Source organism: Chanodichthys erythropterus, chromosome 18 (assembly GCF_024489055.1).
Source record: "Chanodichthys erythropterus isolate Z2021 chromosome 18, ASM2448905v1, whole genome shotgun sequence".
Taxonomy (NCBI): Eukaryota; Metazoa; Chordata; class Actinopteri; order Cypriniformes; family Xenocyprididae; genus Chanodichthys; species Chanodichthys erythropterus.
Genome location: NC_090238.1, coordinates 19474596 through 19498691, shown reverse-complemented (window position 1 = coordinate 19498691; position 24096 = coordinate 19474596). Strand labels below are relative to the sequence as shown.

Genomic DNA, 24096 nt, shown 5'->3' with positions numbered 1-24096 from the left:
TAATAATTCGCAACACTTTCATAATAATATCTAATAATTAATAGGAATATTGTTATATAATTTCTTTCCCTATTCACTTGTTGTGTCTCCTAAAATGCCTGATAAACATGATTTAAGTCCCGGTGTCCTCTACAGAGGTCATGCATGAAATCAATGCCCTGTTTCATAACATAAAGTCATATTTTGATTAGAAACCCCATAACATTTTCCTGAGATGTTGATTTATGACAATCGATTTGAAAATGAATCTGATTTAAATTATAATTACAACATTTATTTCCATAAGAATGCTAATTTTAATTTTCAGTCATATTTAAGTTTTTATTGTCATAGTGAAACTTCTAAAGATTTGGTATCTCTGCAAAGCCCTGAATGTGCTCTTTACAGGACATCCAGACTTAAAACATGTATGATGTCAGAGAAAATCACTAAAGTCCACTACAGAGGACAAAAGTCTATTTTATGTTTTTATTGTATTGTTTATTATTATTTGTCCTTATTGATGTTTATTTAACGTTAATTATTACAACAAAAAATATTTTGATGACCATTTTATTATCAGTAGCCTACTAGTAACTAGTAGTATCGTAGAATATATAATAAACACGAATTATCGAGGACTAACAATGAAAATAGATAGATTTTTTATTTTCAAAATCACCCGGAAAAATATGTCCATTTCATGTCCTACTCTGTAATTAAGTAAATATAAAAAGAAACATATACATATATCTGTATTTGTTAAAATAAATATTTAAAGCGGGGTGATCAACATATTTGGTGAGAATGCGTTTTGCACTCGTCAGTTCCACCTGGAGCAGGAGGCCCTTCACTGTCACATGACTGTATGTGTGCGTACGCGCCGTGGCTGCCAGTGAACATGGCGGATGAGAACGCTGAAGCGGAGCTCGACTGGAGCGGCCGACACAGCCTGCTGCTCGATGAGGACACATTTTTCGCTATGGAGGGTCTGCAAGCCACCCTTCAGCAACTCGAAGCCGAGCTTCGGCAGCAAGACGTTTCTGAAGAATCGTCCACGGAGTATTGCAATAACTTCTGCCAGGTACGCGCTGCCGAAAACGGTGCATGCATGCGAATTGTTTATATGCAACATTTCAGAGCTGTGGCGGCTCGCGTTAGCTGACCAGATGCGAGTTGTGGCTGCAACCAACCATGCGTGGAGGTGTTCTCAACGCGTGGGCCGCTTAGTGAACCATGCAAACGCAAAACTATTACAAGCGAATTGTGTATAGCGAATTGTGTTGGCATGCACGCCCAATGACCAGCAAAATAAGACACGATGCAAGCTTTAAGTTGGCATTTTCTAGTAGTAAGCTGTATTTGGTTGTGTTTGTTAGCTTGTACTGTACGTTACATAGCGTGTTGTACGGCTTCCCCCGTATGTGCGGATATAAGTTTTAAGATTGTGGATATGTAAAATCGTGTATTAGAGATTTGGCTGTAAGGGCCTGCTGGAACGGCATTTCCATGTTTTTTTTGAACAGGTATATCTTATACTGGGGTACAGCACATTGGTGGGGTGGGGCTCGGTTGTGTTTATCTTGTGCATGTTCTCGTCCCTACTAACTTTGATGCCCCCTGTCACGTGTCACTTCTAATAAACCTTGAGAGTGTTTGAGTACTTGATTCAGATCCTTTTTAAGAGACCCGGTTCTCTTTGCATTCACATTGAGGTTTATTTTTAGTTATGATTGGGTTTCGGTTCAGTTTTCGTTTTTAGTTATGATTGGGTTTCGTTTCAGTTTTCATTCACACTGTTGTCTTTGTGGAACCAGCCCACTTTAATGTTAGGCTAATATAGGCCTATTATTGATTATGATGTTTGATACTGTTTTTATACTACCTAACAGTCAGGTAACAGTGTGTGCATTTGTGTTTATTGAAAGATTTTCTTGATCTTTTCATTCAAACATTATTACTCTGTTCTTTCACGTTTTGAAATAGACAATTATTGCAACTATATTTTGACATGAAAATACTATATATATTTTGAGGCAAATTTCAATCATGTTATATTAAAGTTGTCATGAAATCAAAATTGACCTTATTTACTTTTTTGTGCACATTACTAGTCTTGTGGTGAACAAATAATCTGTGCAAGTTAATACACATATAAAAAAAAATGTTGTCATGGTAATCTTTAATCAAAATCTAAACATTTGCTTCCATTCTGGAATGGCATTCCTTCTCTGATGATGTCAGTTTGACAGCTTGAGTTGAATATTATTAAAGGGTTAGTTAACCCAAAAATTAAAATGCTGTCATTACTCACCCTCATGTCATTGCACACCCTTAAGACCTTCGTTCATCTTCGGAAAACACATTGTAAGATATTTTTGATGAAATGTCCAGAAAAGTACTAAAGACATTGTTAAAACAGCTGACGTGACTGCAATGGTTCAACCTTAATGTTATTAAGCGACGAGAATACTTTGTGTGTGCAAAAACAAAACAAAAAGAACGACTTTATTTAACAATATCCTCTCTTCTGTGTCATTCTCTTACACTGTTTACATTCAGCTCTTCCATGTTCTATGTCCAAACGCCGGCGTAGTATTGGCAGACGCTGATCACATGTGATGCTGACGCAGGAGCCAGCCAATAATGTGTCAGCATTCTGACGTAGAACCTGAAAGCACTGAATGTAAACCGCATAAGAGAATGACACAGTTGTGTGTCAGTCATAACACCGTAATGCTAATCTTTCAGTGTTGGTGCTGCACTTGAAATTTAGTCGGAACAAGCACATTAACAGTATCCCATTGGCAACCTAAAGGCCACATTTAACAGACCTCAGCTTTGCCTTTTTACCTCCGCTTCACTGTTGTTGTGGCAACCATTTTAGCAGGACTCAGTCCTGACAGATGTCCTCTGCCACATACTACACGTCTGCCTTAAGGTATTTGTTAATTTGTATCAATAAACTGCGTTTACACCATGAAAAGTGAAAACCAGCATTTGAATGAAAACATAACCCATGGGCAGATATTTGTGAAGCTGGAAGGCGGTCTGTCTTTCACCATAGCACCCACATATGTGTGTGTTGTATGTATGTGTTGAAAACAAGTTGGAACAAGTTTCCCGCTTGCCATACATCTTGAACTGCAGCTTTTTTTTTAGTAAAAATACACTTCTTCAACCTTTGGAAAAGGCTTGTCTTAATGAAGGTTTATGGTTAACAATTATGTTAGTTTGAACCCAATGAGATCAATATTATAGGCTTCTGAAATTCCAAATTGCTATTGTTATGCATGATTTGCTTTTGCTATTTAGACAGGTTTTTTGATATAAGCAGAATGATGATCTAACCATTATGAGCTTTTCTTCACTCAAGATGAAAGTGAAAGCTTTGGGGAGAATCTGGTTAACAGGGCTATACCCAGTTACATAGGGGGAAACTCTCCTAATTTTAGTTGAAGAGGTTAAATATGGCATGACATTTCCTTTCTTGTTCTCTATAATAAGATATCAACTGGGATTTAACGTCCTTGAGGCTTGATGTTTGTGAAAGGGGAGTTTGAATGTGTATACCAGGAACACGGAGGTTATCTAGAGTTGCTCTGTGCTCTATTTACATCTACTTTCATCCCTAAGGTCCAATCAGAGTGCCCCAGCACAGATGGAGAGCTGTGGAAGTGTAGTATCAGGGGTTTCTCCTTACATCCTCCCTTGTGTGGACCTGTAGGTTTGCGGTAGACACGGCGTGCTAACATGTTCGAGTCAGGCTCTCAAAAGACCCTTGTCAGCACTCTGCAGAAGTCAGGCCTCATCCACCTTTGTCTTGTTCCTTGTGCGTAATACACTACCATTCAAAAGTTTGGGGTTGTAAGATTTCTTAATTCTTTTGAATGAAGGCTCTTATGCTCACCAAGACTTTATTAATGTGATAAAAATGGAGTAAATATTGTGAAATATTACACTTATAAAATATATATATTTTTATTTAAATAGATTTTAAAATATAATTTATTCATGTGATGCATAATACTCCAGGGGGTTATTCCCGAAAGCAGGTTATGTGCCAGAGCCAGGCAAGTTTATGAAGCAGTAAGCAGAAACCCTAAACTTTCTGTTCTAAAAACTGAGATAAATTTCAGGGTATAAAGAAGACATAGCAACTTATATTCTGAACATGCTCCAGAACAGGTTATGTTCCAAGGTTAGTTTACTTCAGAGCTATTCAGCACATGCATGCTCTATTGATGAGTCTCCACTGGGCGTGGCAGATTTCACTCATATATATATATATATATATATATATTTTTTTTTTTATTGTAAAGCACTTTTTTTTTTTTTTTACATAAAGCAATGTTTATTTTAATCACACGTCATGGATCTGCATTCAAGAGTTTTTGTTTTTTTACATTAGGATGTTTTCTATATAATGTATTTCTATAGTACAACTACATATGCATCTCACCTTACAACAAATGTGGACGCAAAGTGACTAAACAAAAAAGATTTTATTTCACAACCAACTATGCTGGCAATTTGGACTAAGAATGTAAATCGTCATTAAATAAAAGAACTCTTCTCAGCGTCTGTTTCCATGGTGACTTAAAGGGATACTTCACCCAAAAATTTTGTCATTACTTACTCACCCTCAAGTGGTTCCAAATCTGTATGAGTTTCTTTCTTCTGCTTAACATAAAATAAAGAATGTTGGTAACCAGAGAGTTGACGGACCCATTGACTTCCATAGTAGGAAAAAAATACTATGGAAGTCAATGGGTCTATTACTTACTCACCACTTGAGGGTGAGTAATAAATGACATTTTGGGGTGAACTATCCCTTGAAGAATGTCTTTGTGTGTTCATGTGAACATACTCTGAGTTGACTGAACTTACTCCCATATGTTTTTGGAACGATAACTGTGAATAATTAAGTTTCAAGAAACATTTCCTATGTTGAAAACAGTTGTGCTGCTTTATATTTTTGTGGAAGCCCATTTTCCGGGTTCTTTGATGTACAGAAAGTTCTACGAAATCTTTTGTAGAAATCTGTTTGTAACCTTGTAAATGTCTTTACTGTCACTTTTAATCAATTTAATGCGTTCTTTCTGAATAAAAGTATTAATTTCTTTAAAAAAAAATGATAAAAAAAACTTCCTGATCCCAAACATTTGAACGGTCGTGTATATCTGCATAGAAAAAGCCTTAAAAGGGATCATACAGCATGAATTTATATGTACAGTTAGGTTACACTTTAACAGACTTTTATTGTTAGTGTGTTTTAATATCTGTTGGACCTCTGAAGAGCAGTAAATTGGACTTGACTCTTGTGTGTGGTGTTAAAATGGCTTAATAATTTTTATGATCTTGTTTATTTTGGTTATTCTTGTAGACTCTAATGCATTATGCTGGGAGCAGGAATTCAGTGGAACACGGATTGCCTCTATTGGAAGTTTACTGTCTGTCAATCAACTGTTTTGCTGCTGCCAGGCCACATCTCACAGGCGACTCCCCCAGTGTTGCCCTTGTGCTCAAAAGACTTGCATTGTAAGTGCTATTTTTAGGATACTTATCTAAAATGACAAATGGTATAAAATTGAATAATATCCGTAATTTATGTATTAATAATACCTTTTTGTCTTTTCACAAACATTCAGAAACACAATTTAAATTCTGTCCAAACTGAAGGCTCAACTGTTCATTTAAAAAGAGTATACCTATTAAAACTAGGTTGACAGAGTTGCCCATATGTTGTGATTATCTGCAGGAGTTGCCTTGAATTGTTGTTGTCTGTGCCTCAAAATGAAATCCCTTTGGAAGCCTGGCTGCAGTTCCATGGTTCAGTTCAGGTAAGATCAAATTATTGAGTTTGAGATAGATCAAAAGTTTGTGACTGAACAGAAGAGGCACAATTAAAGACATTGTGGAGATTAGGCAAACCTTTTTCAAAACATTATTGTGGATAGAGAGGCATAGCAGGGATTTGTTATATACAATTGAGTGTTGCTTTTCAAGGTTGACATATAAATACCGTGCATGTACAGTAGTAGCATATTTATGTATTTACATACTTCATGATGCATACAACGTAAAGCCACTAGAATAATCATTATTGATGTACAGAATCTCACTGTACTTGTACATAACATTTCTTCTTAATATATTATAGGCCTATAATATATAAAAATATACTTAATATATTTCAGTGTATTCAATTATGAAGTCTTCCAATTATGGTTTGACTTTAATATAGTTCTGCAAAATGTTTCATTTTTACTAAGTCAAACCATAATTGCCAGGCCCCCTTTCGAAGACCCCTTTCTCAGACAGTCAGTGCTAGTGTTCAAGGAGACAAGACAGGCTTGTACTGTTGGTGTATTGAACAGAAATAGGGACATAAACTCCCCTTTGGGAATCAATATAGCAAGTACAGTCACCCTAGATAATACATAATAAAATATAGTGGCATTCTATCTCAAATTAGGTGTCTGTTTGCTGGACACTAGTTGCAGGCAGATGCTATAGACTTTATATATTTTTCATTATACAGTTTTCACTCTGGTTGACTCTTTACAGGCGGCCCATGAGGCCATGCTGCAGTATGGCAGTACAGATTTGCATGCCCTTCTGAACATCACAGGTGAAGGTGGAGCATGGAATAATCCTGTCCTGGTCTCACTTCTTACCGGTCAGCCCACAAACCCAGATGAGGGTGAGTAACACCATATTATTGCAATATAGTTGATTATGCCCACAATAAGTGTAATGTCATTTGTTTTTCTTTGATTGAAAATTTTTTGGTTTATTCTGCCGTGTGGACAGGCTGACATTTTATTACACAGTATGTTTGAAGTAAAAACTTATATCCGCAGTTTTACCAGTTTAAGGGAGTTTTAATAAAGAATGTGATGCCTAAAGTCAGACCTTACAACAACGCTGATATCTGCATTAAAACACAGTCAGCTGTTTACTTATCATTGCCTTCCTCTGGAACAGTGAATGCATATCTTGCTTTGGAGGGAGACGGTTTTATGGAAATGCGGATCAAACACTTGGAAAAAGTAGGGGAGGTAGAGAAAGCACTGATCCTCAACAAAGCCTGTGCTAACTGTAGCCTCCTGCCTAACCAGTCTACTTTTCGTCAGACCTTTGTCACCCAACTGTGCCAACAGCTGCCTAGTGAGGAAGCTATTTTAGAGGTAAAATACACAGTTTTACTTAATGATTGTCTCTGATTATGGTTAAACTTTATGATGTGTTTGTTAATAAACTCTTTTATTATCTCTCCCTCTGTCTATAAGATTTCTAGAATAGATGCAAAAGATGTCCTGGACATTATTTGTAACATGGATTCTGAGGGGGATGAGAGCACAGCCTTCATCCTGTGCACCACATATTTTACACAGCAGCTACAGCAAGACAGCTTGTACTGTTCCTGGTGAGGACCTTTTATAGCTAAAACACACTGGACTGTCTTTGTATGTGTTTACATACATGTATATATGTGCTTTGTTCACTTGTGTACCGACCACTGGAGATAATGCTAATACCAGGTGTAAATGCGATCGAAAAAATGAGATTTCCAAGTGAAACAAGCTCATTGACTTTGCATCATAGTGTGTACACTAGTGTTGTCATGATACCAAAATTATGACCTCGATACAATACCGGAATATCTCAGTGCAAATAAGATGAGCTAGAGATGTTTGCAACATTGATGAAAGGATCAAGCCAAAGTTTATTATAGTTATTACTGCCATCAATCAAACTCATCAAAAAAAAGTTTGCTTGACAAAATAAATCACATTTGTATATTTGAGGGCATGTGTATCATGTAGGCTAATTATGTTATCAATCACATTCATTAACCAATGACAAATCTTTCAAAATGTCATGATACAAGTCCTTTATGTCACGATAACAATATATGTCAGAATGGATTTTATTTTATTTTGTCTTTGACATAAAAAAGAACAAAAATTCAAATGACAAACAACAGGACAAATACAATATAAGAAAGTTATTAGATAAAATAAATAGTGCGTTATTTTTTTTCAGGTGTAGACTATTTAAGAGTAGCATTCAAGAAAGAAATCCTACAGAAGTTGAATAATTAAATGTGGAAAAACACTGCATAATATTCACTGAACATTTTTTTTAAAGTAATTCAGTCAAGAGCAGTGAGTGACTCTTGTTTTATTTTGTTGTTTGATTAACATTAAAGGCATGGACAGCAGCAGGTTTATTAGGGTGGTGTAACTTTAAGAACTAATATACGGATCCAATATACTGATATACATCCAATTTTCTGTTTACCTTCGCTTAAGACAAAACCGACTGTTCATGTGAATACTTTCCAAGATAGGCATTTTGACATTCTGTGTTTATTTGACCATTTAAGTGCAATAAGTGTGAAAGAACTGAATTCGGAATTGCACGCTGTGGAGGCTTTCGGGTGCACTTCATACACTTATGTATGTAGTATGTGTTAGACAGCACAAGAACCACTTTAAGTTCTTTTTTGGCAGTTTATTGCACTTGACTCATTTTTAAAATCAATCGCATCTTGATCTTTTTCATTCATGCATGTTTCTTTATTGCTCTAAAGTGTCAATATCTTAAAGCAGCTAATATGAGAAGACAAAAACATTGGCAACTCAGGGAGTGGAAGCATAGCACTCCACACAATGTAAGATGGGAAATATGGCTCTAAACACTTCTTTCTTAAAGTATCGGTGCTAATAAAATTAGGAATCATACTGTTTTTACTGCAGGGTATCGTATTTTTAGTACTGCTAGATCGTGCAACATTAAGGTGCACAATATATTGGCACAGGTAAACTTGTGGAGTGAAGGCCATGAACAGGTGTATTTTTATTTCTTGTCTCTCATGTTTTTTTTTGTTTTTTGTTTTTTTTTGCCTGTCAGGGAGCTAACCCTCCTTTGGAGCAAACTGCAGAGAAGAATTGATGTGTCCCTTGAATCATTTATTGAACGGTGCCTCCAGTTTGCAGCCATTGCCAGGACTATCTACCATCTCCTATTCCTCATTCGTGTAATTCAGACAGAGGTGAATAGATCTGTTTCCTGCCTCATTACTTGGTTATACCTTGAATGTACACTAAGTTGTTTCTGACTTTTTGTCTATTGTATTTTTCAGACAATGCAGCTTGGACTAGCAGTATCAGTTGAACTGTGCGTGAAGGCTCTTCGGCTTCCAAGGCAAGATGACGTAGATGCAAAAACAATGGTCTGCAAAGCTGTTGTCTGTCTCCTCCCTGATGATCTGGAGGTGATACGAGCTTGTCAGCTGACAGAATTCCTTTTAAGTCCTGCTCAGGAAGCCTTTGATGTCCTTGAGGAGCTCTACACACGTCCTGATCAAAAATATGATGAGGAGAATGCCATTATTCCAAATTCCCTGCGTTGCGAGTTGTTACTTTCTCTGAAAGCACATTGGCCCTTTGACCCTGAATTTTGGGACTGGAAGACATTGAAGCGCTACTGCATTCAATTACTGGGGCTGGAACCTGAGGAAGAAGTAGAGGATGAAGTAGCAACCGAGGAGCTATGTAATCTTGGACCAGTTTTGAATGAAGAGATTGAGAAGGAGGAAGAAAATAAATATAAGCTTAATCTATTTAGCAGCACTGAGCAAGAGCAGACAGTGGAAAAAACGGAGACGGAAAAGGGACAAAAAGTCTCAAAGAAAAAAGACTCACAAGACGTCTCTAACAGATCCGACACGCATCAGAAGAATAAATTTGTCTGCCAGATATGCCATAAACAAGTGGTTGAGACACGAATCTGTCACCATGCCAGAAAACACATGGAAAATGACATGTGGACATGCCCTGTGTGTCTACAAAATTTTAAAAGTAAAAAGGAGTTTGAGCCACACTCCAAAAAACACATTCAGATTCCTGCAAAGGGTCACTGGAAAAAGAAAAAAGTGAAGAAGAAGGTGGACCTGCAAAATTATTTCAAGGAGGATAGTTTGGATGAGCTAGAGCCTGGTCAAATTCCTTTAGACCCTTCCCTAGCCATGTACTATCAGTCCACACATGACCCTGTTGTATTAGAACATATATTAGAGCAAGCTGCCAGTGTGCCTGATAAGCAAATAGAGAATGACTATATTACATTTGACTACATCAATACATACTTTAAATTACAGGATCGTGATGTTTACCAGTGTCCAGCCACTAACTGCTCAAGGAATTTTAAACTTTTTAAATACTTGGGTGTACACATCAAAAATGAGCATGACAGTGAAGACCCTAATTTGAAACATTATCTGGAGATGAAAGACCGCCGGGAGAAGTGCACTTTCTGCCGGAAGACCTTCATGACTGCCTATCACCATCGGCAGCACCGTTGGGTCCATTATGGAGATAATCCTTACATGTGTGTGGTCACTGGATGCGGTGCCCGTTTTGACACCACCAATGAATTTATAGCACATAAGCATAGTCATGGGTTCAATTTGTCCTACGGCTGTGAGTTGAAAGGCTGCAGTTTCTCTTATTGTGACCTTGGGCAGCTCTACCACCATGAGGCACAGCACTTCCGCGATGCAGCTTACACTTGCACCAGCCCAGGGTGCAAGAACTTTTTCTACTCTCGCAGGGAATTTCTACAGCACTTGGCTACTCATGACATCACTTTCACAGAGAAAGACTTTGAGACACAGAGAAAAATGAGACGGAAACTCTTGATCCCAGTTGTAGAAAGTGACTTGGGTTCTAGGACAAAGGCAGAAATGGAGAATGTTGTCCAAAAGGGTGGTTCAAGTTCAACTTCGCATCTCTTGGCGAACAGTGAATCTAAGGTCTCGTTGATGTGTGTTGCTGTCTGCTTTGATGGGAGAAAGTTTACATGTGGCTTAAAAAAGTGTGAAAGGACTTTCACTACTGCAAGAGAACTTCAGAAGCACTTGAGAATTGCTCATCCAGGAGAGTTTAATGAGGAGGATCAATTATGCAAGAAGAAAGTACAAGCAAAGCATTCTAATACTGAAGCCAATGAATTGCATAAAAGTGGCCAGGATAAGACTCTAAAAAGGTCATCTACTGAGGAATCCAATCACAAAAAGGATCTCTCGCCTGCTCCCGAGTCCGTAGATTGTGATGCAACACTTTCAAATGTGGACCTCGGTGCAGCATTAACCGAAATCTTGCTTGGATTGAGTCAACTAAGCCTTAATTCTCCCAGCACCAGATGTGCTGTGCGTAATTCGCAGAGCACTTGCACGCCTACCTTGAATGCAAGGTCACCTGCCAAAGCAGCGAACAGCAAAAAAGAGGTGAGATCTCATGTAGCGGGTAGTGATTCAAAGAGGCTGTCAAGCAAGTCAGAATTGCCACAAACGCATGACCACATTAAAGACTCTGAGAAGAAGAAACCCCAAAGTGAGCCCTCAACCAAGCCTTACACCTGCGAAGCCAAAAGCTGCCACTACCAGAGTGTTACCTGTTGTGCTTTAAAGCAGCACTACATTAAGATTCATGGATACTCTGAGGAGAACTTGCAACAAATGGAGGTGTTTCAATCTCAAACATTTGAGCCTCTTAAAACACCTGATAGCACTGAAGATTCTGTCTTGGATGACAATCAACCACATAGCGAGTTCCTTGTGCAGGCCACAACCAAGCCTTACACCTGTGAAGCTAAGAGATGCCACTACCAGAGTGTTACTAGTCGTGCTTTAATGCAGCACTACATTAAGATTCATGATTACTCCGAGGAAGAGGTGAAAAAGATGGAGGTGTTTCAGTCTCAAATATTCAAGCCTTTCAAGTGCCATCTCTGCTCCAAGAGCTACAGAAACAAAAAAGAATTGAGGCTCCACTATATACAGATGCATCACATTAACAAAGCTGTTGTTGAGCAGATGAGCTGCTCTTTTAAAAAGAGGCTAGCTGATAAAGCGCCGGTGTTGTCATCATCTAAAATGAGGAACAAGAAGAAGTCACAATCTTTGAAGGTGGATGACATTAAAACCCAAAGACGAGACAAACATCTTTGGCAACAGAGATGCCAAAAACAAGATTATCAGTTGTGGAAAAGAAAACTAGATAGGAAAAATGGAGAAATGGGAAAAGTTAAAGCTAAAGAGAAAGAGAAAAAAGTCCCTTCTGAAACTGATGCTGATGTAAACCATGAAACGGTTGACGTTAGGGGAAGCCGCCGCTTGGTAGCAAAAGGGAATCTGAGCCACATCCTCACTAAATACAATAAACCCTTTCATTGCGTGCACAAAAACTGCAATGCTGCCTTCAGTAATCAGAACGCCCTTGTTGGCCACCTTCAGTTAGCGCATCACTATAACCGCTCACAGTTGTGCTTTCCATGTGAACACAAAGGATGTGATAAGCAGTTTAGCAACTTGTCTAGTCTTACTAAACACTACCGTAAAGAGCACAACTTTAACAGAAAGAAAATTACATCAAAAGTGTCCTGCAAATCTAAGAACATACCAAAAAGACAGATGGCCTCATCAGAGGAGCCCATACCAAGGTTCAAGTGTACCTATGCTAACTGCAATGAGTCCTACCATCTCAACAGCAGCCTCCTGCGTCACACAAGTCAGTTTCACCAGAACCAGACTCCTCTGAATCCAGCTGCTACTTCTGTGAACAGCAAGTTCAAAATGAGCTATAAAAAGCATGTGTTCTATAGGCACTGTGATCCATCTGATTCCCTTGTCGTGCGTCTCCAGAGTACACCTAAAAAAGATGAGTCAAATAGTGGATGCCAAACGAAGTTGATCATCTCACCTTCTTCCCAGTCATCGCAAGATTCACAAAAGCTGCCTCTTAAGCAACCTTTGAGATGCTGCCTCAAGGATCAGGAAATCGCTCGGTCTGAGGAGAACTTTGAGTCCATTGAAGAAAGTGCAGAGGAGGTGCTGGACAAAGTACCTAAGTCACCAAAAGTCAAACGAAAAAGAGGATTTGATCGGTTTGTCTTCCGAACACATGAGGAGGCTTTGCAGATGTGCCAAGACCGCTGCCTGCCTGTGGCCTTCCCTTGCATGGTGCAGAACTGTGACTCTGTAGTCACGAGATTGAGTAGTTTAAATCGACATTATATTACAGTTCACAGATTTTCACGTAAAAATTGGACTGATAATATGGACAAATTATGTTACACTGCTGAACAGTTAGAAGAGATTATACAAAAGAAATCTGCTGTGTCTGCTATACCTGATTTAACAAGGATTCCAAATGGCGTCCTCAAAATGGAGTATCAGTCTGAGCCGGCGACCCCAGGTGGACCGTCACAGCCAATGAGCCTCCACTCGATCAAAACTGAATCAAAGGGACAGGAGGTCATTGAGTTTTCAGATGAGCCACACCCCGACAGAAGTTTACTTATTGCTGCTGAAGATTTGCTCTATGGCTCCCCAAAGTCAAGCGGGCACCCTGAAGAGCCTGTTTCCATGAGTCCAAGTCACAAAGACCGATCAGACTCGGAGTTAACGGCACCTCCCCTTATACGACCTCCACCGCTTGACCTGTCTCCACCCTCTACCCTCAGAATTGCTGTTGATGAAGGTTCATTTGAACCCTCTGGTAAAGACAGTAAATCTATTAACATTCCTTCTACTGTTTCCATATCAGTTCCCACCCCAACTCGGCAGCCCCTCAGACGTAAGAATGAACTCTCTGAACCACCACCGCCAGTTCCTCTTTCGCCAATCCCAAAGGATCCTGTAGCGCACAGTCTAGCGCCACGAGCTTTTGACATTGCAGCTTACAAACCTATGGGCTTCGAGTCCTCATTCTTGAAGTTCATTAAAGAGAAGGAAGAGGAGATCAAATATGAAAAGCCGTGGACTGCAGGAGTTAATAATCCTTGTCTCAAGCCTGATCCACCTCGCCGCCGAGATTGTTTCAGACGGAACTGCTCTGTCAAAGAGAACACTCAGAGAGGAGCCCCCATCTCTCGAAGCCGCAAGTTTCGGTCATCCCCACTGAGGCACTTGATCTCTAAAGGAGAGTGTACCTCTATCCAGAATCTCCGTCTGATTTTGGAGAGGGCTTTAGGGGGCTGTGGCGATCAAGCTATAAAACAGCTTCAGTTCTTGAAGCCTGTGGTGGTTCTAGAGAGGCCAAAGCCTTCTGCCTCCATTCTTGATCTCTTACCCTCTGAAACTAAAGCATAAGCTTCTGCTGGGCAACAAGACAGTTAAAACTCTTGTCCACCTTTTTTATTTGAGAGACTTTCATAGTATTTTTTTATACCATTGATACAATTTTGGTTCTTTGCTGCCAGAATTGGGTACCTTGATTGTTAAGTTGTGAATGTTTATATCTGTAAATAAGGTCAAATAAAAAAGAACAAAAGATTTCAAAAATACATATTCTGTTACTTTTGTATATAAATCAGACCATAACTGTAAATGTCTCCACATGATCCATGTTATGTTTGGTTGGTTTTATATATATACTATGAAAAGACACACACAGATTTAGAATTAAAAAATGAATTTATTTAAGTTACAAATTAAACAGGGACAGTATTGCTTGTTTATGAGGCTTTCAAAAACCTTTGAACATGAGACGGGCCTACATGTTGATATTCATCCTCAGATGGCAAGTCCAAAAACACTAACACTGCAGTATATGGTTTTATTTTCCCACCGTACTGTGCAGCTCCCTGTGGGAAAAGAAAAGTCAATGTCATTAAAATTGGTTTTTATTTTTCGATAATGCTTGGAATGGATTATTTAAAGTAAGAAATCAAATCTGAAATACGTGCCCGGTCTTACAATATGTCTTACCATCTGTAGTATTGTCCCAGAAACACGAGCTGGCAGTGTGCAAACCTGCCCCATTTTTTTGCAGTATGATGCACGTCACTGGTTGAACAAACAGAAGAGTGGATTTGAGAAAAACAGGTTTACATAAGTATCATTGTCATTTAAATTGCCTGTTACCATACCTATGTACTTGAAAGGTTTTCCTAATTTAGTTAGCTGGTTCAGACTTGACTCTACAATGTTTGACATCCACTGGTTGATTTTGCTGTGTTGGTAAGAGCTGTTTCCAATGGTGCTTTCAACAGCCTGTTATCAAAAGACCATAATACCATAGTACTTGATTATTGCAAAGAAAATATTGATCATTTACATTTCAAAATATTTACTCATGCAATCAAAGTAATTGAATTGATATTGGAGGAATGACTCAATGCCTACACATTAAGGTAGTAAATTCTTACTTCTTTGATAACTGTGGTAATCTCGTCCACAACAAATGTAGTCTGTGAATGAAAGTAATGTATGGCTAAGGTCGCAGTTTAGTATATAAGAAAAAAATCTAGGAAATATGTATACTACAGAATAACAATTCTATAACAATACTAGTTATGTTTTTTGTCTTAAGTACCTCCTCAGCAGACTGATCTTCGTCCATTGCTCGACTTTATTCAGAGTGTTTTGTAGTTTCTATAGAGACAGCAAGTTCACTCACTGGATAATCACGGCCACAGACTCGCTGCTCCCAAGATGCTGTTCTTCAGTGTTTTGTTTTTGTTTCGTCTCGCAAAGCAACGACAATAATGTCAAAGAAATCACCAGTTATTTTTATTTTTTTATTTTTATTTTTTTGTCACATCTCGAGTATGTAGGGGGGGATTGTTTTATGACGTTTTGTATTATAGGAGGACAACAAAAACTGTAGAGAGTACATTTGGGAAATACATTTACTTATTTAGCTTTGGTACATTAAGAGTTGATTACTGTATACTAATTTTATATAAACAACTGTTCTCTCACTTGACCTGTTCTCAGCTGTTCTGCTCATGCAATTGTGAAAAGGAACTATTCATAAGTGATATTTGCCTTGATTTGTTTTCTTCAACTAACGTTTTCCGTATCATTTCAACGCAAGCCTGCTCTTTACTGACACGGTTGCTCTTAAACTAATCTGTAGTAGTTTTTATTTTTAATAAATAAATCCAGTTTATCACAGTACATACGCTCGTAAATTGTACATTTTAATTGACAAAACTATCATACAATTACAAATAAAAAGTCAGTTCAGGAACCCATTTTGTTCTGCTCTTGTGTCCAGTCGAACACAGTTTCTAGTTGCACCCTATTTTCACATGAATGGGAAAGGAAGTGATAGAGCATGAGTTATCATTATTTGTGCATCGCTGCATGTAGTTTTTCCAATATATGGACATAACACATACACATTCTCGTAAGGTTCAAATCTCGTATTGGGTCGGAACAGGTACGAAGATTATCTGTTGCCTTGAATGATCAGACTGCTGAATTACTGGATAGCCCGAGCTAATTAACGGTGCCAGCAAATAGTTAACTGCAAAGCTGTAATAATGCTACAGGAAATTATTGCATTACCAGTTGAAGACAAAATCTTTTACGCTGTCCTGGTCTTCTCATGGACGGTGTATGTTTGGGAGGCCTACCTCGCCTATAGACAGGTGAGCATATGCTTATTGTGTTTGTGGAAAGCATTTAAAGTCAGTCACTTTATGCATGATGATTTTCTAAGCAGATTTTGATTATTAAAATATAAACTCGTCTCAGAGCTTTGTGCAAATGAATTTTGATGTACTAAAGAGCAACTAGTTAAAACTAGTTAACACCAAGACGCGTTTTACCTCTCACAGAGGAAGGTCTACAGGACTACAATGCATGTGCCCACTGAGCTGGGCAAGATAATGGATTCAGAGACCTTTGAAAAGTCTCGCCTTTATCAGCTGGACAAGAGCAACTTTGGCTTCTGGTCTGGACTCTACTCTGAGGCAGAGGGCACGGTGAGCTTAAATGAATGTCAATTTCCAAGATTTAAAACTGCCTCCTATGTGTCTGTCTCTCCCTCTTTGAGCTTGTATCTTTTTTTTTTTCCCCGCCGCCTTTTATTTTGTAGCTGGTACTGCTCCTAGGAGGAATTCCGTTCCTTTGGAAAGTGTCAGGGAATCTCACAGCTCGTTTTGGTTTTGGTCCAGAGTATGAGGTAGGTGTAGTCTCTGGAACTTTACTGTCTCTCTCTCTCTCTCTCTATCTATCTATCTATCTATCTATATATATATATATATATATATATATATATATATATATATATATATATATATATATATAGATATATATATATATATATATATATATATAGATATATATAGATATATATAGATATATATAGATATATATAATAAATATTTTGTAATATTTGTTCTCATCCTGTTGCCTGTTTTTATGAATACTGGCCAGCGAAATTTATCCTGGTTAACAACCTAGTGGTGGTTCAGTACCTTTTTGTTCTCAAATAAATCCAATATTATCACAGGACCTCATCATGTAGCTTGTGAGTGGTGTCCAGTTAAAGTGCCCCAATTATGCTTTTTCCAATATCACCTTTCATGTAGTGTGTAATATTGCTTTTTGTGAATCAGTCTGCAAAGTTTCAAAGATCAAATTGTCTTACTTCCTTACTTTGCTTAGGTTTGTAACAAATGTGTCAAATTCCTGCATTAGATCTCAAATGTATACTAAACTTGCATAGGAGTGGGGCAGCTGCATTAATAATAAGCTCTGTCCAATCATAATTTATTTTATTTTAATTTTTTTGCAAGTTTTCTTTTTGAGTGCTGACATGACCAGACTGTTTACACAAAATGCCAAATTGGTCATTCTAGACTTACTCATTTGTTTTTATTGAAAGGTGATGTACCACCAACATGTATTGTTTTTTTTTTTGTCAGATTCCCCTGTCTTTAGCGCATATTTTGTACTGCTTTAAATGCTATTAAGCAGTGTTTTTACTCAGAAAATCCTCTAATGGATGTTTTCAAAAAAGTTTCAAACAGGAATGATCTCAAATATTTTTTTTATTTTATTTTTTTATTCAAGCATTACAATGAAAAATCTTATATAATGTTTGTTATGATGTGGTATACGGAGTTTGTTAGTTGTTGTTTTTCATTACTACTGTATATTGTTACTACTATCTGTTTCTTTTAAAATACATTGATCTTGTCATGTAAATAGCCATAGATGCAGGTATGGCAATAAAAACAAACAAACAAAGCCACTCTTAAACACTGTAGTTGTAGCTGATGTCTGGAAGAGTTTGTGTTGTCGACACTTTGAAAAAAAAAGCTGTTTTCTGCACTGCGAAATCAAATGCACTTTGCATGCACTTCCAAAGGATGAGGACTCAAAATGATACAGTAAAAATTATGCCATCGTTACTGTACAAGTGCTGAGGAAGCCTCCGGAGCTGAAATTCTGATATGGTATTATTAGGCGTTTCATTTGTGACATGCGCTGTAAGTGGTAGACCAATCACAACTCTAGGAAAGGCATGGTTTAGAGAGACTAAATCCTTGATCAAGCTGTTTCAGACAATGTAGGAAAAGAGGTGAGGTTTCAGTGTATATTAAGAGAAAGTTAAGTGTTTTTTGACCTTGGATACATGTAAACCTATTGTAGGTGACCTCCAAAACAAAATGAGGGACCTTTTAAAGTAGCATAATTGGGGAACATTAACATCTTGAAAACTAAAGAGGTTGTTTTCTATTTTAATTACATTTTATGTGAATGTCTGACTTTTTGTAGTCTAATCACATTATTAATAATAAATAATAAAAAAAATAGATTGTATACTGTACATACTATATACTGCTGAAAGAGTAAGAATAATTATATACTAGTATGTTATTCTGAACCTATCCAGAAGGCATTACATTATTTCAAATGGTCTTCTTACCTTCAGATCTCCCATTCTTTGGTGTTCTTGATGCTGGCCACACTATTTAGTGCTCTGACTGGCCTTCCCTGGAGCCTCTATAACACATTTGTTATTGAAGAGAAGCATGGATTCAACCAACAGGTAGATAAAGTCTAGCTTACGTATATCTTTTCTGTCATAGCAGGAATAAAACTAATGAAACTCTTTTAATTTGTCCCTTTCTTATAGACGCTGGGTTTCTTCCTGAAAGATGCTCTGAAGAAGTTTGCTGTGACTCAGTGTATTTTGTTGCCAGTGACATCATTGCTCCTCTACATCATCAAGATTGGCGGTGATTACTTCTTCATCTACGCCTGGCTCTTCACACTCATCGTCTCACTGGTCAGTTTTCTCTGCTTTTGCTGCATGTGTTGTCTGTAAGGAAAAACATAAAGTGAACTGAACTGTCCCTCCTCCTTTGGTGTACAGATTCTGGTGACTATCTACGCAGACTACATCGCCCCTCTGTTTGATAAGTTTACTCCGCTGCCAGATGGAGAGCTGAAGAGTGAGATTGAGAGCATGGCAAGGTCCATCTACTTCCCCCTCACCAAGATCTATGTAGTTGAAGGTACAGCATTTTTATTGCTTTCTATAGAACTATAACTGTCTTAGTCATGATATCTTGCCCTCTTTTTTCCCTTCTCCTAATATTTCTGTTCACTCTTTTCTAGGTTCAAAGAGATCTTCCCACAGTAATGCCTACTTCTATGGTTTCTTCAAAAACAAGCGCATTGTGCTATTTGACACGCTTTTGGAGGACTACTCCCCTTTAAATCAATCTGGAGAGAAAGAGCCAGGAACAGGAGAGGAGAACGAGGCAGTGGTCAATGAGAGCAAGTCCAAACCAAAGGTCAGAGCCAGAACAGTAACAAAGGAGATAAAATGCTGTATTGTGGAGATGCACAGGAAATTTGGCGCTTGTTAATATGGCATGACAGATCACTGTAGCCACCTCAGTTATTACGGCATGAAATAAACATGGGTGAACACAAGAAGTAGGGCTGCACAATTAATCGAATTTCTAATCGCGATTACGATTACGGATGCCACGATTTCGTAATCGTTCAAAGGCGCGATTACATGGAAAAATATCCACTTAGAATATTCTGCATGTTTAAGAGGTGTGTTATGAGCATGTCACTTTGTGAGAGGCGAATCACGACTACTTCAGAGTGTAAAAGGTCTAACCCAGCACAAAAGGAGCTACCAGTGATGTAGGTGTACACTGATATGTCGAACGCACACGAAACACCAGGACCCGCCATTTTCAAAAAGCCGTGTACACAGCCTAGTGCTGTCAAAAATATCTATATTTCTATATGTATCTATACTGAAATATCAGAAAGGTTACAATACTCCTTTCTGCAGTATCGATACACCGATACCAGCTGCGCATTCTTGCTGTCCTCTCTGACAGAGAGTTGAGGTTGAGACGCACGCACCTCTTCTCATTCAATCGTCTAATGCTCTCCGGTTTAATAGTGTTGGTGTGACCAGGTCTGAATTTTGGCGCGGGATTGCGCATAATTCAGACACATAAAGCCGCCTTTGACATACAAGCGCCAAAATAAGCTCTTTTTCGCCGATTATTAATAGTCAAATACACTCAGAAACAATGTCACAATGCCCATCATGGTGAGTATTAACGTAAAACAGTTCAGGAAGAATGTGTCTGTCAAATCTTAAAGGGACAGTAGCCGAATAAACATGCCGCTCTCTATGTTGTTAATGTTAATCAAACAACAAAAGAATAAAAAAAAAAAAAAAACACTTAGTGATCTTGACTGATTAACTTCTGTCACTTTAATTGATTTAATATGTATCTAGTTTTTACAATGAAGATTATCCAATGTTATTTTACATGTGATTAGCCTACTTTGTTTCTTTATTCAGTTTCTTACCTGATCACTACTGTTATACCTACCTGAAAAAAGAAAGCAGTCTATTTAATTTCTATCTTTTTTCTGTTGTATTTATTTGTGCTATTGTTAGTAATTTTTTCTTATTTTATTACTGTTAAATTGTTTTTTTTTTATTCAATTTACCATTTGAAATCAAGCAGACCAATTAAAAAAATATTATTGCTTCAAACAATGGTATAAAGCTATTCAAAACATCATTCAATGTAAATTGTGATAATCGTAATTAATAATCGCAATTACAATTTCAAGGGAATAATCGACAATTATGATTTTTGTCATAATCGTGCAGCCCTAACAAGAAGGTATTTCTAAAGGATCATGTGACACCGACGACAAATAGTAATGGCTGTTATCACAGTTAAATTATAATAAGATTGCACAATATTAGTTTTTGCTGTATTTTTAATCAAATAAATGCAGCTTTGTTGAGCATAAGCAACGTATTAAACATGGTGAATATTACAGAACCTAAACTTTTGATTATTATTGTGAGGGGGGACAGTAGTCCATTACAATAGTACAAAAAGTGGTTACTGCATCATTTCCATGCATCTCTTGCGCTGCATTTTGTAGGCATTTATTTTCAATGCTTCAACATATTAGGGTTTTTCACTTTTTTTCTGTCTGTATTTAGAACAAGAAACAGGGCTGCAGTAACCCTGAGGTTCTGGCAGTTCTTGGACATGAACTGGGACATTGGAAACTAGGCCACACAGTCAAGAACATTGTCATCAGCCAGGTGAATTGCTGTCTGTATGGCTGTTTTTTTTTTTTTTTTTTTTTTTTTTTGTTAACTTCAGCTGTCAACCACCACACAATGAGCTACACAAAGGAAATGTATTCTGGTCATGTGGTATTTCTCACAGCTTCTATACCAATTGTTTTTGTCACTGCACATTCTTGATTTCTACCATGTCAGTTTCTCCAAAAATTCTTGTTTTAGTCCATTTCCTGCTTTTTTAAGAGCATATGAAAAGAGGACCATAATTTGATGATGTTAATGTCTTCCTGTTTCTTTACAGATGAACTCATTCCTGTGTTTCTTCCTTTTTGCTGTGCTGATTGGGCAAAAAGAGCTCTTCATGGCATTTGGTTTTCATGACACCCAACCGACTCTTATCGGGCTGATGATCATCTTTCAGTTTATCTTCTCGCCTTACAATGAGGTAACACATCTTACTTTTTTCCTGCCCTCCCTTTGTCTGAAAAATACATGCAGACTCATTTGCTAACCTGTGTGCGAACATTTATGCTTAAAAATTATAATTCATACAGGACATTATAAGACATGGGCTGCATCCAAAATTGCATACTTCCCGAAAAATAATATTTGACAAAAGTATGTCCAAATTCACAGTACTCATAATAGTGTAGGCAAAAAAAGTACCTAGATGACCTACTACTACTGGCAAGATTATGAATTGTGCATATGATGGACACTTTACTATCCCATAAGGCAATGGGAGAGGATTTGTGAATGGTAATGATGCAATGCTATAGACGCTGGTAGGTCATGTGATAATGAAAAAATGGCGAGTATAGTACATCCGCATTAAATTCATACTACATACATTTATACTATATTGAACTTTTTTTTTTTATTGGTCGTGAAGTATTTACTTATTCAAAATAAATACCTACATGAGAGTATGCAATTTTGGATGCAGCACTGCTCATTTTCTGAATAATCAAATACATCTGATCCATGTTCACCTTCACTTTTTCCGCTGCAGCTGCTGTCGTTCTGTCTGACGGTGTTGAGCCGAAGGTTCGAGTTTCAGGCAGACGCATTTGCGCGCAATATGGGCCGATCGTCTGAGCTGTACTCCGCTCTCATCAAGCTTAATAAAGACAACCTGGGCTTTCCTGTAGCAGACTGGCTGTTCTCTATGTGGCATTACTCCCATCCTCCCCTGCTAGAGCGGCTCAGAGCCCTCACTGGACCCAAGCAAGACTGACGGCTTTGCAAGGGGGGGCCACGTTCACCACTCGCTCCCCCAAGAAAAGGTCTCCGCCGGCCTCTGTTGGCCCTCTGATATTGATGCCTATTTCTCTCTCCTTCCCTCTTTTATTTCTAATTCTGTTCCTAAGTGTTTGTGTTTTGTCATTTGCTTATCGCCCTGGAAGATAAGTCTAAATTGTTTTCAGATGGCTTCAGACAATTCCATGTACAAGATGTTAAGCTTGTGTGTTTTGCAATTGTTCTTGATATGATTTTGATTGTTTTAATTCGATTGTACATTTTAGCTGTCAATTGCCCCTCCCCTCCATGCATTTTCACTTTGATTTAATGTAAGCCACATGGACCGTGAGAGAGAGGAGGTTAAAACATCTCAGAGGGGCCATCAGCACCATTTAAAACCAAGAGATTCTTACATTTAATACCGAATGCCAGTTGGAGAACTTAAAATATTATGTCTGTCTGCTGAAATGGGAATGAGGATTGTCTGCAGTATAATGAAGCACATGGTTCAAATCACAGATGTGTATGGCTCAATAAGGCCGACTAAAATGTCTATTCCAATTTTAGTTCTTTTGAAACCCTTTTGAAATTTTGTTTTACTTTTATGACCAAAACGGGTTTGAGCGTTTCTGTAAATATTAATTTTTGTGAAATATGAGCAACATGAAAAGGCAAAGGTGACTTTAAAAATATTTAATGAGTGGTTGGAAATCTTGTTTTATTACTTAATTTTTTTCTCTGTGCCTGAGTGTTACTATGAGAATATGTGCAGTCCCATTCCCCCATTTCCTCATAGACTATAAACCCTGAATCGTATCAGTTTTGCTGGTGGCTTGAAACTGCATTTATAAATTTAGCATGCAATCTTCTCAAAATTTTGGACTCTAAAGGCTTTTACTTTGACATGTTAATGGATTGAAGAGAAGTAGTAATGGCTTAAATAGTCCATGAAATGCCCACCTAATGAAAATTATCCATAGACTGAAAAGGCTGTGGGTGCATACTTCTCCCCAAGGAATATGTCTTATGACATCTGGAATGATTGACTGAATAGTCTGGAAAGATAAACTTTTGCATCACTATGAATAAAAAGATCACAACAGCTTTTAAGTATACGCTTGTTTTATGCATCCATGTTTTTTTTTTTTTTTTATCTTTAATTCTTTAATTGTTCTGTTCACACCATTTAAGTGTACAAAATCAATAAGAAAAATATGTATACATTTGAGACCCTAAAGGGACATGGTGATGGGAAGAAAAAATGTCAATGCTTTTGCGTTCTCTGGCAAAAAACAGCGATTTGATCCACAGTTGTCGACTGTACCATTGTGTGTTTTTTTAAAAAAAACCCACATCCTGTTAGCTCTCGGGTTGTTTTACCTACTTTAGTTTCAACAATAGAATAAACTCACTTTCTAAATTACCCTTGGATAACCGCAAATATAAGTGAGTACACACAGCGCTCACC

The 24096-nt window shown here is 37.7% G+C and overlaps 3 protein-coding genes across 4 annotated transcripts; 2 read left to right on the top strand and 1 right to left on the bottom strand.

Moving 5' to 3' along the window:
- Window positions 1-874: 874 nt before the first annotated feature.
- Window positions 875-14452, top strand: rlf (RLF zinc finger). 2 transcript variants are annotated; one of them, XM_067367853.1, is made up of 8 exons: window positions 875-1063; window positions 5366-5520; window positions 5741-5822; window positions 6550-6685; window positions 6970-7172; window positions 7275-7411; window positions 8902-9043; window positions 9134-14452. In XM_067367853.1, exons 1-8 carry the CDS (start codon window positions 881-883, stop codon window positions 14141-14143), a joined length of 6048 nt encoding a protein of 2015 aa, XP_067223954.1. In that variant the 5' UTR covers window positions 875-880; the 3' UTR covers window positions 14144-14452. The 2 variants fall into 2 exon arrangements, with proteins under 2 accessions (XP_067223954.1, XP_067223955.1); XM_067367854.1 differs by lacking the exon at window positions 875-1063 and having other exon boundaries at window positions 5390-5520; window positions 5631-5822.
- Window positions 14453-14499: 47 nt separating this feature from the next.
- Window positions 14500-15510, bottom strand: LOC137006793 (dynein light chain Tctex-type 1-like). The gene is made up of 5 exons (XM_067367856.1): window positions 15369-15510; window positions 15202-15243; window positions 14923-15046; window positions 14762-14839; window positions 14500-14637 (listed from the first exon to the last, which is right to left on the bottom strand). Exons 1-5 carry the CDS (start codon window positions 15393-15395, stop codon window positions 14567-14569), a joined length of 342 nt encoding a protein of 113 aa, XP_067223957.1. The 5' UTR covers window positions 15396-15510; the 3' UTR covers window positions 14500-14566.
- A 559-nt stretch (window positions 15511-16069) lies between these two features.
- Window positions 16070-23750, top strand: zmpste24 (zinc metallopeptidase, STE24 homolog). Its single transcript, XM_067368048.1, has 10 exons — window positions 16070-16431; window positions 16621-16767; window positions 16881-16967; window positions 18726-18842; window positions 18930-19082; window positions 19170-19311; window positions 19415-19593; window positions 21300-21404; window positions 21688-21831; window positions 22399-23750. Exons 1-10 carry the CDS (start codon window positions 16324-16326, stop codon window positions 22621-22623), a joined length of 1407 nt encoding a protein of 468 aa, XP_067224149.1. The 5' UTR covers window positions 16070-16323; the 3' UTR covers window positions 22624-23750.
- Window positions 23751-24096: the final 346 nt, after the last annotated feature.